Source organism: Notolabrus celidotus, chromosome 17, assembly GCF_009762535.1.
Source record: "Notolabrus celidotus isolate fNotCel1 chromosome 17, fNotCel1.pri, whole genome shotgun sequence".
Taxonomy (NCBI): Eukaryota; Metazoa; Chordata; class Actinopteri; order Labriformes; family Labridae; genus Notolabrus; species Notolabrus celidotus.
Window position 1 is genome coordinate 30754204 of NC_048288.1, and position 12484 is coordinate 30766687.

The 12484-nt window shown below is 43.4% G+C and overlaps 1 protein-coding gene across 1 annotated transcript; it reads left to right on the forward strand.

The window, feature by feature from the left end:
- Positions 1–372: 372 nt before the first annotated feature.
- On the forward strand, positions 373–10691 carry lipib (lipase, member Ib). The gene is made up of 10 exons (XM_034706650.1): positions 373–538; positions 2788–3179; positions 4007–4115; positions 4424–4525; positions 4823–4912; positions 5261–5428; positions 6678–6767; positions 6934–7042; positions 7465–7638; positions 7723–10691. The coding sequence occupies exons 1-10, from the start codon at positions 487–489 to the stop codon at positions 7805–7807; spliced, it is 1371 nt and encodes a 456-aa protein (XP_034562541.1). The 5' UTR covers positions 373–486; the 3' UTR covers positions 7808–10691.
- Positions 10692–12484: the final 1793 nt, after the last annotated feature.

Sequence of the window (12484 nt, forward strand, 5' to 3'; positions counted from 1 at the left end):
AGACCAATGGAACTGGATCTGATCCGGTCTGGATGTTGGGTCTTTGTTAATAATAGAACATAGAGTACGATCTAGACCTGCTCTGTTTGGAAAGAGTCTGAGGAGAACGTTTGTTGTGATTTGGCGCTTTATAAATAAAGATTGAGTGGATATGAAACTATAAAAATCTGAACACGTACTTGTGCATGACTCTGGAGTTCACCTCTCCTCTCTCTCTACTTCAAGAAAGTAAAGACAACTCCTCTCCTCCTCCGCCTCCTGCTCCTCCGCCTCCCTCCTTCTCTCTCTCTCTCTCTCTCTCTCTCTCTCTCTCACAACAATCCCTCACTCCCTCACTCCCTCACTCACTCGCTCGCTCGCTCTCTCAGTCAGTCCCTCCTTCACTCAGCTCTCACAGCCCCTTCTCTCTCTCTCTCTCTCTTACTCTCTCTGACTCTGACTCTTCACCTCGATCATTCGCTCTCCGTCTCTCAGGTTGGAGGAAGGATGCTGCCCCACAGGCTGCTGGGTCTGCTGGGACTCCTCGTGCTGTGCATAGGTAAGAGAAACACACTGACACGTCTGCTGATCAATCACAGGAAAATAAGGACGCGTGGTCGATGTGAGAGCTCACACATGCTTAGAGTTCAGTTCTTATCTTACCGGGGGGATTGATCCTGCAAGAAACAGAGATAAAAATAACTGTTGGACTCTAAATGCATCATAAGTGTGAGACTGTGGACGGAGAGAGAGCTTAAGACGTGTGGGAAGAGACGGATTACTCAAAGGAGACGCCACTTTGAAGACTAAACTAAAAAGCAGGCCTCTGGGAGTAAAAATAAAGAGACCACTCATCACTCAGTTCTCCACAGGTTAGCGGTGCATGTGTTTGGGATTGAGGCCATTTCACCCTCTTGTTTTCACAGCAGGGCGGGTGGTGAAGGGATGAGCTGTTTTTTATAGCAGCCTGATCCTATTGAGGGCAGTGTCGGACTCCTGTGTGAGCTAATTGCAGAGCAGGAATCTCCAGCAGCTTCAGGAAGCTACTGCCAGCCTCTGTGCTGCTGAGGGGGAGGCTTCCTGGGACTCTGAGATCTGTACGTTTGACTTCAGTGAGTCTGAATCACTGATTTCAGGTTTCACTTCTGGACTGACTCACGCAGTGATGTGTGTAGAGTTTCTTATCTCAGTTCAGTCTTCCTCTTCAGTAGCTAAACATGTCGCGTGGATCGTGAAATCTTCTTCCTCTGGCGCTCTTTCATTCAGCTTTTCTGGTTTAACTTCTAAAAAAGTGAAGAAAGCGGGTCTGAACTCTGGATGGTGAACTCTCATTTAGCAAGTTACAGCGGTGAGGACAAACTTCCTTTAACAGGCAGAAACCTCCAGCAGGACCAGACTCATGTTAGACACACATCTGCTGAGACCGTGTTTAGTCTGGAAAGAGGGATAGAGAAGAATAAGAGACAGAGGGAGCGGTGATAGTGATGAGACGAGTAGTAGTAGCACATTCGTATCATCTGACTATGGCACCCGCTGACAATTTGCTTCCAAACAGCGCTTCAGAAACACAAAGGGGTTTCTGACAAAGGGGTCGAGCTGGCCGGGATCTGTCCCTTTGAGCTGACAGATTTCTGCTCTCTCTGCTGCCCTGCACTGCGCTCAAACTTTCAGGCTACCACCTCCCATCATCCCCCTCCAGGCTCCATCTTGTTTCAAAAATCATCCCATCACTACTCAGATCTCTGTGTGTACGTTTAAACTGCACAGAGTGACGAGGCCGGAGTCAAGGGGCCAAATACAAACAGAGCTCTCGAGTGCAAACATTCTGAAAACCTGAACTAAAGGAGGAACTATTGAAGTGAAGCTATGCTCAACTCCTGTCTTACTTTGTGCACGATGCTGAGGAGTGTTTTGAGGTGTATATTTGTCACACGTCTTCCTTGGTTCCAGTATTCGTGCGTGTGCTCATGTCCTCACTTTATACAAGCCAGCTTATGACACAAACCAAGGAGAGGAGATTACGTCCCCTTCATGACAGACTGTGGACATCTGTGAGACCATAAAAACACCTCACCTCATGCAAACATGAGTCAGGCAGAATGCTACCTCTGACTGGTGAGAGGAGAACACTGACTGACATCAATTCTCAGCCGTCTTCCAGAAATCAAAGTTCTCAGATGAGTTGTTTGAATAGTTTAAAGGACTTTCTTCCAGCGTTCAGGTGCATTAAAGCAGCCTGTCTTCAGTCCAAGAAGAACCATCTGCAGGCTGAGGACGCTTTAAACAGGATCAGGAGGCTTCATGTTACCTCGACTGGCACCTTAATCCTCACATCATCGAGCTAAAGACGTCTTACTCAGCGTCGCTTACCGGACGCAGGATTGATCACAGCGTCTCCACTGAGACGTCTCGAACTTTAACCTCCGTGTTTAGATACAGAGCGAGTCGAAGGTCCCGGTGGTTTCAGGTGTTTCAGGTGTTTCAGGTGTTTCAGGTGTTTCAGGTGTTTCAGGTGTTTAGGGTGTTTCAGGTTGTTTATGAATAAAAAAATAGAGTCATGTCCGTTTCCTTCCTCCTGGTTTTCATTGCATTGCAATCTGACATGAAATAACCGGGGCTGCACCGCGACTTTAAAGCTCCAGTGAGTAACTTTAGGTTTGCATCATTTTTGGCGCCCCCTGTGGACAAAGTGGAACCTCTTATATTGCTCCAGATTTTTCCCTTTAATAACTTCAGTCAGTTTAATATCCTGCTGAAACTCCCAAGTTCATATTCTCAGCTCTCACTCTGACTCCTCTGTTCTTCCAGGTCAGGAGGAGAGCGGCGAGGTCGAGTCCTGCGATAACTTCACAGACCTGAACCTGTCGCACTGCTTCATGGGAACCAGCCTGTACGTCCGGCTGCTGCTCTACACGCGCTCCAACCTCGACTGCGGCCGCGAGCTCGACCACCGCCACCCGTCCTCCCAGCCGCTCTTCAAGCTCCACCTCCCCACCGTCTTCGTCATACACGGCTACCGGCCCACCGGAGCGCCCCCCATCTGGATCGACCACATCGTCCGCCTGCTGGCCGAGCAGGAGGAGATGAACATCATCGTGGTGGACTGGAACAAGGGGGCGGCTAACCTCAACTACTTCACCGCTGTGACCTACACCAGGGACGCGGCTCAGAACCTGACCGGCTTCATCGTGACTATGCAGGTGATTACTCAGCGTTTTAGCCTCTTTCAGCTCCTTGGTTTTTTTTTTAAGCACACAAATGTTTGTTAGCCTCATTATTTTAATGAAAAACAACAAACAGGAAACAAGATGGTGAACTTTAGGGAGCATTTAGGAGCAAAAGAGTGCCACCAAGGTGGTGGAGACCAAAAACATAGCAAAAAGCCATTCAATATCGGCTTACATTTTATCAGGTGTTCACATACAAGACTATAACTGGATGATTATGTTGTTTTTGATATTAATGGTGGCCATTACATCCCTATTAAGAAGTATTAGAGTGTTTTTTCAGGTTATTGTGGAGTTTTCCTGCTCCCATGTGGACAATAAAAATATTACTACAGATGATTTAAACAAATGCATGACCAAACAAGCTGAATACTGACTGTTGGGACTTATAGCAAAGAGTTTAAAGTGTTTAATTTTTCTTATAAAGATGCAGGAATCATAACTAAAAGTGAAGTAACAAACCAGAAGTTCAGTGTGATGTTGTGCCCCTGAATTTTCTTCAATTCAAGGGTTGGTCAGTGGACAAGAAATGCATTATTTTTGTGCCCAACCCCAAAGACAATCCTACCATATATATTAGCTGTTTGGACTGTTTATCCAGTTGAGTGTTTTCTGCCTTATATTTCTTAAGTTATAGGCTCTAAAGCTGTTTTTAAAACTCGATTTACAGAGTGCATGAATTCGTCATCACATACTCTCATTAATCTCTATTTCAATTCATAAAAGAGAAGATTAGAGCTTAAAAACATCAAATATGAGAGTGTGTACTTTGACTGTAATGATGACTTGTGTGTCTGCAGGAGGAAGGAGCCTCTCTGAGCTCAGTCCACCTGATCGGAGTCAGTCTGGGAGCTCACCTGGCTGGATTTGTCGGCGCGAACCTGAAGGGAAGGATTGGACGAATCACAGGTACATAAAAACATGAACATATATCATAATAAGATTCACGCCTATTTTTCTGTTTTATCAAACAAACAGGTTTTTAAAGTAAAAGTAGTTTAAAAAGGCAAAATTTTAACTCTGCATTCAAGTGGTTTTATTTTAAGTCATAAGTGCCTTTGAATTAAGTTGATTTATGACGCTGATGTCAAGAATTCAAACAGATTTAATTCAACCAAAAGAACATTTAAATATATTTATGTTAATTTTCAATCCACATTACCAAAAATATTAAAAGTGGCATTCAGAAAAGATTCAAACCTCCTCCTCTCTTTCAGGTCTGGACCCAGCAGGACCGATGTTCACCAGCGCAGCAGAGGACGAGAGGCTGGACCCGTCAGACGCCATGTTTGTGGACGTTCTTCACACCGACATGAACTGTGAGCGTAACATTTTATTAGGGGACTAAATAGTATAGTTAACAGGTGGTTATGTAAATTAGAATCCTGACAGAGTGAGCCAGCTCTCACATCTTTGCCTGCTAACTGTAATCATTTTTGGACATCATGCCTGTAACTGACATTTTTGCCACATTGTCAACAGGCAGAGGTTAGATTTGGCTGATCATTCTGTGTGATCAGGTTTTCCTTGGAGTTGTTTTTGCTGTTGACAATGAATCACTCTTGTTATGAGGCTTTAATCGACCATAACTGAGCATCTCTTTTTCCCGTGTGCAGCTTTCGGACTCCGAGGGTCTCACGGTCACATCGACTTTTACGCCAACGGAGGAGCTGACCAACCAGGCTGTCCCAAAACCATCTTCTCAGGTAAAAATGTGAACAAGCATGTTACCTACTGATTCTGGTGCTAGTCCAATACTTTGGTGTAAAAACTCCGTAAACAAATGAAAACCTGCTCGATACTGAGGCTTACCACCTGACAAAGACCGAGAGGTAAAAACCTGACCATGGTACATTCACAGCATTGAGTAAATGTTCAGGCTTATCTTCTTTTTCATGCAGAAGCTGGTGCCTCTGTAAGATTTTAGGCTTTTTGTACATCGATCCAACCTGTAGTTGAATATGTAGTTTACTTTAGGATCAAACATTCGTTGTAAGACCATGAATGTCTAAGTCTTGATCTGGCACTAAACTGTCCTCTTCATTCTCCCTCAGGTAAATCCTACTTTGTGTGCGACCACCAGCGCTCAGTGTTTCTGTTCCTGTGCTCTCTGAACCGGACCTGCAGCCTCACAGGATACCCCTGCGCATCCTACAACGACTTCCTGGACGGGCGCTGTCTGCAGTGTGAGGCCTTCAAACCCGCCCCCTGTCCTGTGCTCGGTAGGTGGTCAAATGTCAACATGGTTCATGTCAAATGCAACCCCGCACCCCCACCCCCCGGCTTCCTTCAGCTGTATGAACCTGAAACAGAAACTGATGTTCTTGTGATGTTCTTGTAATTAACGGGTCTTCAGTTTGCTGAAATAACAACATCATGATGCAGATTAGTCCAAAGTCCAAAGTCAAGCTTTGTCAGGTCTGTCCTCAAGAGGAGAAGAAAACTACGTCTACAATGTTTGTTTGTTGAATGGAGGTCTATGAAAGAGGATTAGAGACACTGATGTTTCTTTAGCTCTGACCTTCTTCATGGAATGTTCCATTTGTTCTCAGAATTCTGACATCATCAAAGACATAATTCTGACATCATCAAAGACATAATTCTGACATCATCAAAGACAGAACTCTGACATCATCAAAGACATAATTCTGACATCATCAAAGACATAATTCTGACATCATCAAAGACAGAACTCTGACATCATCAAAGACATAATTCTGACATCATCAAAGACATAATTCTGACATCATCAAAGACAGAATTTTGACATCATCAAAGACAGAACTCTGACATCATCAAAGACAGAACTCTGACATCATCAAAGACATAATTCTGACATCATCAAAGACAGAATTTTGACATCATCAAAGACAGAACTCTGACATCATCAAAGACAGAATTCCAGAATTCTGTCTTTGATGATGTCAGAATTCTAGAACACCTGCTGTTGCTCTCCATACAGACTGTTTTTCCTGCTGACACCTGATTTGTGGATACTACTCAGACTACAGACAGAGACCAGAACCCTTCTCAGACTAAAACCCAGACCCTGAGATCCAGATTCAACATGTCTCTGAATCAGAATCTGTAATTACAGGTTAGTTGTAGCTGAAAGTAAAAAGCTTTGTCAGGTCTGTCCTCAAGAGGAGAAGAAAACTACGTCTACAATGTTTGTTTGTTGAATGGAGGTGGGATCCATCATTTCTGATGCTGCGTTCAGGGAAGTCAGGAAATCTAAATGCTGATTGTCTTTAGTGACACAGCATCAAGCAGATTTGTGTCTCAGTGTAAATGTTTGATGTAGAACAGATTGTTAGATATCTGTTTATAGAGAGAAAGAAATCCTTCAATCATTACGCTGGATTGTGTTTTTGCTCTCCATGCAGACTGTTTATCCTGCAGACATCAAAATGTAAACCAGACCAGAGTTTGAGGTCTTGTGTCTGATCCCCTGTGTGGTCTCACCTGCAGGTTACGATGTCAGCAGGTGGAGAGAACCTCTGCTCCAGCTTGGACAAACCAAAGTCTTCTTCAGCACCACGGCCACGCTGCCCTACAGAAGTGAGTCCCACTTACCCACACTTCTAATCTCATTGCCTGAATTAGACTGTAATAGTGTCTGTGTCCTCTCTCTCTGTGTGTGTGTGTGTGTGTGTGTGTGTGTGTGTGTGTGTGTGTGTGTGTGTGTGTGTGTGTGTGTGTGTGTGTGTGTGTGTGTGTGTGTCAGAGCTGAGCTACAGGGTGGACATGGTCACCTGGAACCAGTACCTCCGCTGGGGGGTCGTCTTCATCCGGCTGCACAGTGGCCGAAACTTCACAGAGGCTCGATTAGACCAGTAAGTGGATTCAAGATGGACTCTGTCATGAAGGAGATAGAAGCTGATTCTTCTTCTTCTCCCTGAGTCTCCATCCAAAGCTTTGTCTTCTTCTTCTTGTGTTTTTCCATGATCGAGCTTTAAGACTCTTAGCGTGGAGAAAGCCCGCGTTAATTAAAGCTTTCTTCCTCCTGAGGATAAAAGGATTAGTCGGGTTAATTTCTAGTATAAACATCTTTAGAGGTCTAGTGGAGGTAAATCTATTCCTCTAATCCTCTGCGCTGCATGTGATCGCCCCACACCTACACTCACACACTCACACACTCACACACTCACACACTCTGATGAGACCTTTTAATGCACCCGTTTAAAAAAAAGAACATCCTTGCACCTGGTTTGCATCCCTTACTGTACCTCTGACGTCTCCTCCTCTGTGCTCGCAGTAAGCTGCTCCGGTTCGAGCAGTACACCTCCACCCGGCTGCTGGCTCAGTTTGACGAGGATCTGCAGCAGGTTCAGAAAATCTCCCTGAGGATCAACACGGGGAACGTGATCGGACCTCGATACAAAATCAGACTGCTGAGGATACGCTTCACTCCGCTGGACCGCCCTGAGAGGTCAGTACTCACGACATGCAGGCTTACGCTTTGTCCACAGGGGGCGCCAAAATCATGTTGTAATGCGCTCTGTTTCATCTCTAGGCCCGTGATGTGCCGGTATGACATCATCATGGAGGAGAACATGGAGGTTGCTTTTCGACCTTTACCCTGCGGCTCTCGTCTTTGACTCCCTGAAAGGACGCACCTCCTCTTCTTTTTTCTCCTCTTCTTCTACGGAAACCTCTCCAACCGACCCGGACACAGCCGACCTCCCGGGGCTACAGGGTGGTCTTCCGGCCCCCGGTTGGCCCTCCTGGTTGGACGACGAAGACGACCTGGCGTGTGCCGTGAAATACCCGGAGTACTGGAAGATTCACCTGTGGTTGTGGACTATTGAAGCCACCTGTCTGCTGCTAACGGCGGGGTTTTTAGTCACAACTTAACTGTGAGATCTGTAAACGACACAAAACCAGATAAAGGAAAACTGAGTCTTACATCAGGGTGAGATCAGATCAAAGTTCAGTATCAGGTCTGTCTCTGGCTGCAAGACCAACTTACATGCAACTTTCAGAATCTAGAACAGTCCCTTTAAATCTGATGAAACATGTATTTCTACAAAGCTCGGAACGTCTGTTTTTTTCGTACATCATCATCCAAAACCACAATTTACAAGAGACATGACTTTTACATGAAACTCAGAAGTGTTCCTAAAACATAAAGACACACTGAAGTGCTTTAAAGACAATGTGAAGTGTTGAAAAGTAAGTAGAGCGTCAGGCAGGCACCTCTCAGGGGAGAAATTGTCTTTAAAATAATGAACTAACGTCATATCTGTGAGGTTGTAACACTTGTTTTTACATATCTAAATTCTGTTCTTTGACTTTAAAGGCTTTGATCTGCTTTTTGAATCCCAAAATTGACACCTTCCTTTCTTTATTTCGTGCTATTTTGTCCCTTTTGGCATGCCGTAGCTAAGCAGCCGCAGTGTCTTCCTGCTTCCCGCTGCAGCCATGATGGAAAACGACACAGCTGTGCTTTCGAACGCCACATCATGTTTTTAAAAACTCTCAGACGGCTCGGTTAACAAGTTGAAATAATTTTCACTTTGTGTCAAACTGAATTAAACATCACTGAAGTACTTTGAGTTAGAGCGACCACCTACTAGCTTAGCATAGACTACAGACCACACTGGTGCAGCATCTCACTCATTTCGAAGTCCATAATATGGACTTAGATACGATTTCAGAATGCAAAATAATGGGATTTTAAACGTGCAATTCAAGGAAAACACAATTTTTTGACAGCCCTACTTCTAATATCATAATCAAGATTGTTACTTGAAATTTAGGGACAACATGCTCAAATCTTTTTCTCTTCCTTTTATCCAAAAATAACTTCAACTTTTGAGCTTTCTTTATTTTTTTTCTTCCTCCCAACTTTGAGTTTTTTATATTTATAGTCCTCCCAGTTCATGCATCCTCCTCTTAAGGCCCTCTCTTCTTACTCCACCTCATTGCCTACTTTTTAAACCTTTGAGGGTCTCAGCATTTGGATTTTTTTGAGAGTTTGGGCTTTCAGTTTCCTCTCTTACACGCAAAAACTGCCAGTACTAAAAATTGTAATACCGGAGGAACTGTAAAAATAGTTAGAAGTTGTCACTCGTCGAATTGAGAGACTTGCAGTTTTCGTAAAATCTTGAATCGACCGACTTTTTACTGGTTTCAGTAACAAAGAAGAGAAGGGTGCAAAGACTGTTTCTTTGTGTGCCTTTAGCAGCAGCTCTCAGCCTCTCTGGTTCACTTCTCCTCTGATAAACTCACATTTAAAGCCACTATCCTGTCGTTAAATGAAGAACTGAGCCGCTGTGACTCCAGGCTGAGAGCTGCTCATCCATCGCTGTCGCTGCTATGACGTTTGTCCTCAGAAGTCAGCTGCTTCACTGCAGAGTGTTTGTGTACGTGTGTAAAGTGATAATAGTGAGTTATAAGGAGGATTATGACGTGTTGGTAGGTCGTGTATTTAAAGGTGACATATCACGCTTTTTTCATCAACATATATTGGTCTAAGAGGTCCCCAAAACATGTCTTTAAAGTTTATGCTCAAAAAAACACTTTGAAATCAGATTCTGGTCTGCCTGAAAAATCCTCTTCTTCAGTCCCTCCTCAGAACACTCTGTTTTCTCTCTGACCACGCCCCCTCAGGAAGTGGATGTGGTTCTCGGCTGTCCGGCACGTTGATCTAATGTTTAATGTTGGCTGAATATTACACGGCTGCTCAGAGAATCACGTTACTTCAACCCTCTGAATCTGATCCAGAATCTGATCCTGACGGAGAGGCGCCTGCAGCAGGCCTTTCTGAACCATTGGTCACAGATTTAGTGTTTCTTGTTTGTTTTATTTTGTCAGTATGTCGACGTGTTGTCTTGGTACACAGCTACGAACATGTAGCTATGTGGCTATGCTAACTAGCGCTAGCACTTATCCATGATAAATAAAATCCTCCACTAGATCTTCAAATCTGCAGACGTGGGGAGTAAAACCGACCTTTGTGTTTATTAAGACAGCCTACAACTAGCATGCCTCCCTCCTAAGCTCCTTGTTAGCACACATTTGTGCAGGGAATGAAAAACGGAGGAGGGGTTGAGTTGTATTTTATACAGTCTATGGACTGAACAAGCTCCGAGCTCTGACTCCGTGACAGACCGGATATTGTTGTTACGTAACAAAAACACTGAAGTCTGAAACGGCTGGTTTCAGCACACATTTACAGAAAGGTGGAGAAATCAGAACAGGGGCAGAATGGATTCTTTTCATTCTCGGGGGGTTTGTAGACAGGGACACAGATTTCAGGTAGAGAAGCATTAAAAAGTCTATTTTGCATGATATGTCACCTTTAAGGAAGTTTTGAGAAGGACCACAGACTGTTTTATCTTGAGGTATCTTTCAGAGTGTTTAGGGACTTGTGTGTCGTGAGTTCTGACAAACTGAGCAGCTGATTCAAATGTTCAAAAATTTCTTTTTTTATCCTGTATTTTCACACAAAGTTTAAAATAAACTTTAGTTTCAAATCTACATCTGACTGCTTTCTCTTCTTTGAATACAGCCTGAAATAACTCTCTTTCAGGCTCTGACTCTGTATAATACACGGACAGTGTCTCCGTGACGTCACCCATCTGTTCCCGAAACCAGCTGCAGGCGGGAGAGCACATCTGGGTTGAATCCGACAAATAGCGCCAAAACAAACGGGTGTTCTGGTGTCAAAGGGAAGTGCTGAAAAAATCACAAGTAGAGCGTACACCTAAACCAAGGTGAGCGCTCGGGTCGGAGTCTTTTAAAATGAGCAGAATTACCTGAAGAATCTGTAGCCTAGCTTACGTGCTGGTTCTCTCTGGAGTTTCTCATGACCGGGGCTGAGCTGAGCGGTATCTGTTGTGGTTCGTACAAGTACAAGTGACATAGAACTCATACAACCCCACTTTAAAGACACTGAAATATCCCTTTATGATAAAAAATAAAAAATTCAGCAAAAATATAAAACAAATGTAATAGTTAAAAAAAATGTCATAAAAACTTGTAAAACATATTATTTATTCTATTAATTTGTTTGTTATTTGAATTATTTATAACTTAATAATTCTTTTTTATTAATTAAAATTTCATTTAAATATTATGTTTAAATGAAACTATTTAAACTATTTTATTTTATTTCCTATTATTCTAAATTTTAATGTCTTCATTTTTTTTTACCATTTTCATGTGTTTAATGAAAAATTGAATTTAAATATTTAAACATAAAAATATTTTTTTTTTTCTTGTGTTTTCTTGTGTTTTTCCCTCTATAACATCAAGAGGATCAGACCCTACCTGACAGAACACGCAACACAGCTCCTGGTTCAGGCTCTTGTAATGTCACGCATTGACTACTGCAACTCTCTACTGGCAGGCCTCCCTGCATTCACAGTGAAACCTCTGCAAATGATCCAGAACGCAGCAGCAGCACGTCTGGTCTTCAACCAGCCTAAGACAGCTCATGTCACTCCCTTGCTCATTCAGCTACACTGGCTTCCAGTTGCAGCTCGCATCAGATACAAAACTCTAATCATGACTTACAAAGCAGGAACCAAAACCGCTCCAGTTTACCTGGAACCCCTCATCCAGGTCTACTGCCCTTCTCGCCCGCTACGCTCAGCCTCTGAAAAGCGCTTAGTGCTTCCAGCACACAAGGCCTCAAAATCACTAGCTGGACTCTTCTCTTCTGTTGCCCCTAAATGGTGGAATGAATTGTCCAACTCCATTTGATCTGCAGAGTCCCTCTCTACTTTCAAAAGACAGCTAAAGACCCAGCTCTTTAGGAAGCACTATGCACTTAGCTAGACTGTTCTCCACTGTTGTCCCCAGGGGCAGATCATGTCTTCCAGCTACAGTTGACTCACACTGTCCTGCTCTACTCTGGGAATCTGTGTTCAGGTCTGGAGTGACCCAGCACTTGGTACTTTAGTCATTATTGTGGTGATGTTAATTGTTGATGATGATAATGGAAGGTCTTAAATGGTTTGGTTGCTTCATTGTAGATGTTCCTTATTTACTTTGTGCATTGCCTTTACACTGCTTGGCAGTACCTGCATCCAAATGGACTTGAAGCACTTTGTTCCTCTTACTGATCTTGTTTCCTCTTGTCTAGATCTTTGCTTGTGTTGTTCTTGTTCTCGTATGTACGTCGCTTTGGATAAAAGCGTCTGCTAAATGACATTGTAACATTGTAACAAAATGACATTGTGTTTGTATAACTCTTCTTTTCTGCATTTTTTTTGTTGTATTTTTACTTTTACATGTTTACATGAAATAAAGTCATCAAATCAAATCAA

Bases quoted from the DNA above. Each gene is read 5' to 3' on its own strand.
- lipib (XM_034706650.1), top strand. From the start codon at position 487: ATGCTGCCCCACAGGCTGCTGGGTCTGCTGGGACTCCTCGTGCTGTGC. The intron at 3,180-4,006 runs GTGATTACTCAG...GTGTGTCTGCAG, and splicing joins GCTTCATCGTGACTATGCAG to GAGGAAGGAGCCTCTCTGAG. The intron at 7,639-7,722 runs GTCAGTACTCAC...TTTCATCTCTAG, and splicing joins CCGCTGGACCGCCCTGAGAG to GCCCGTGATGTGCCGGTATG.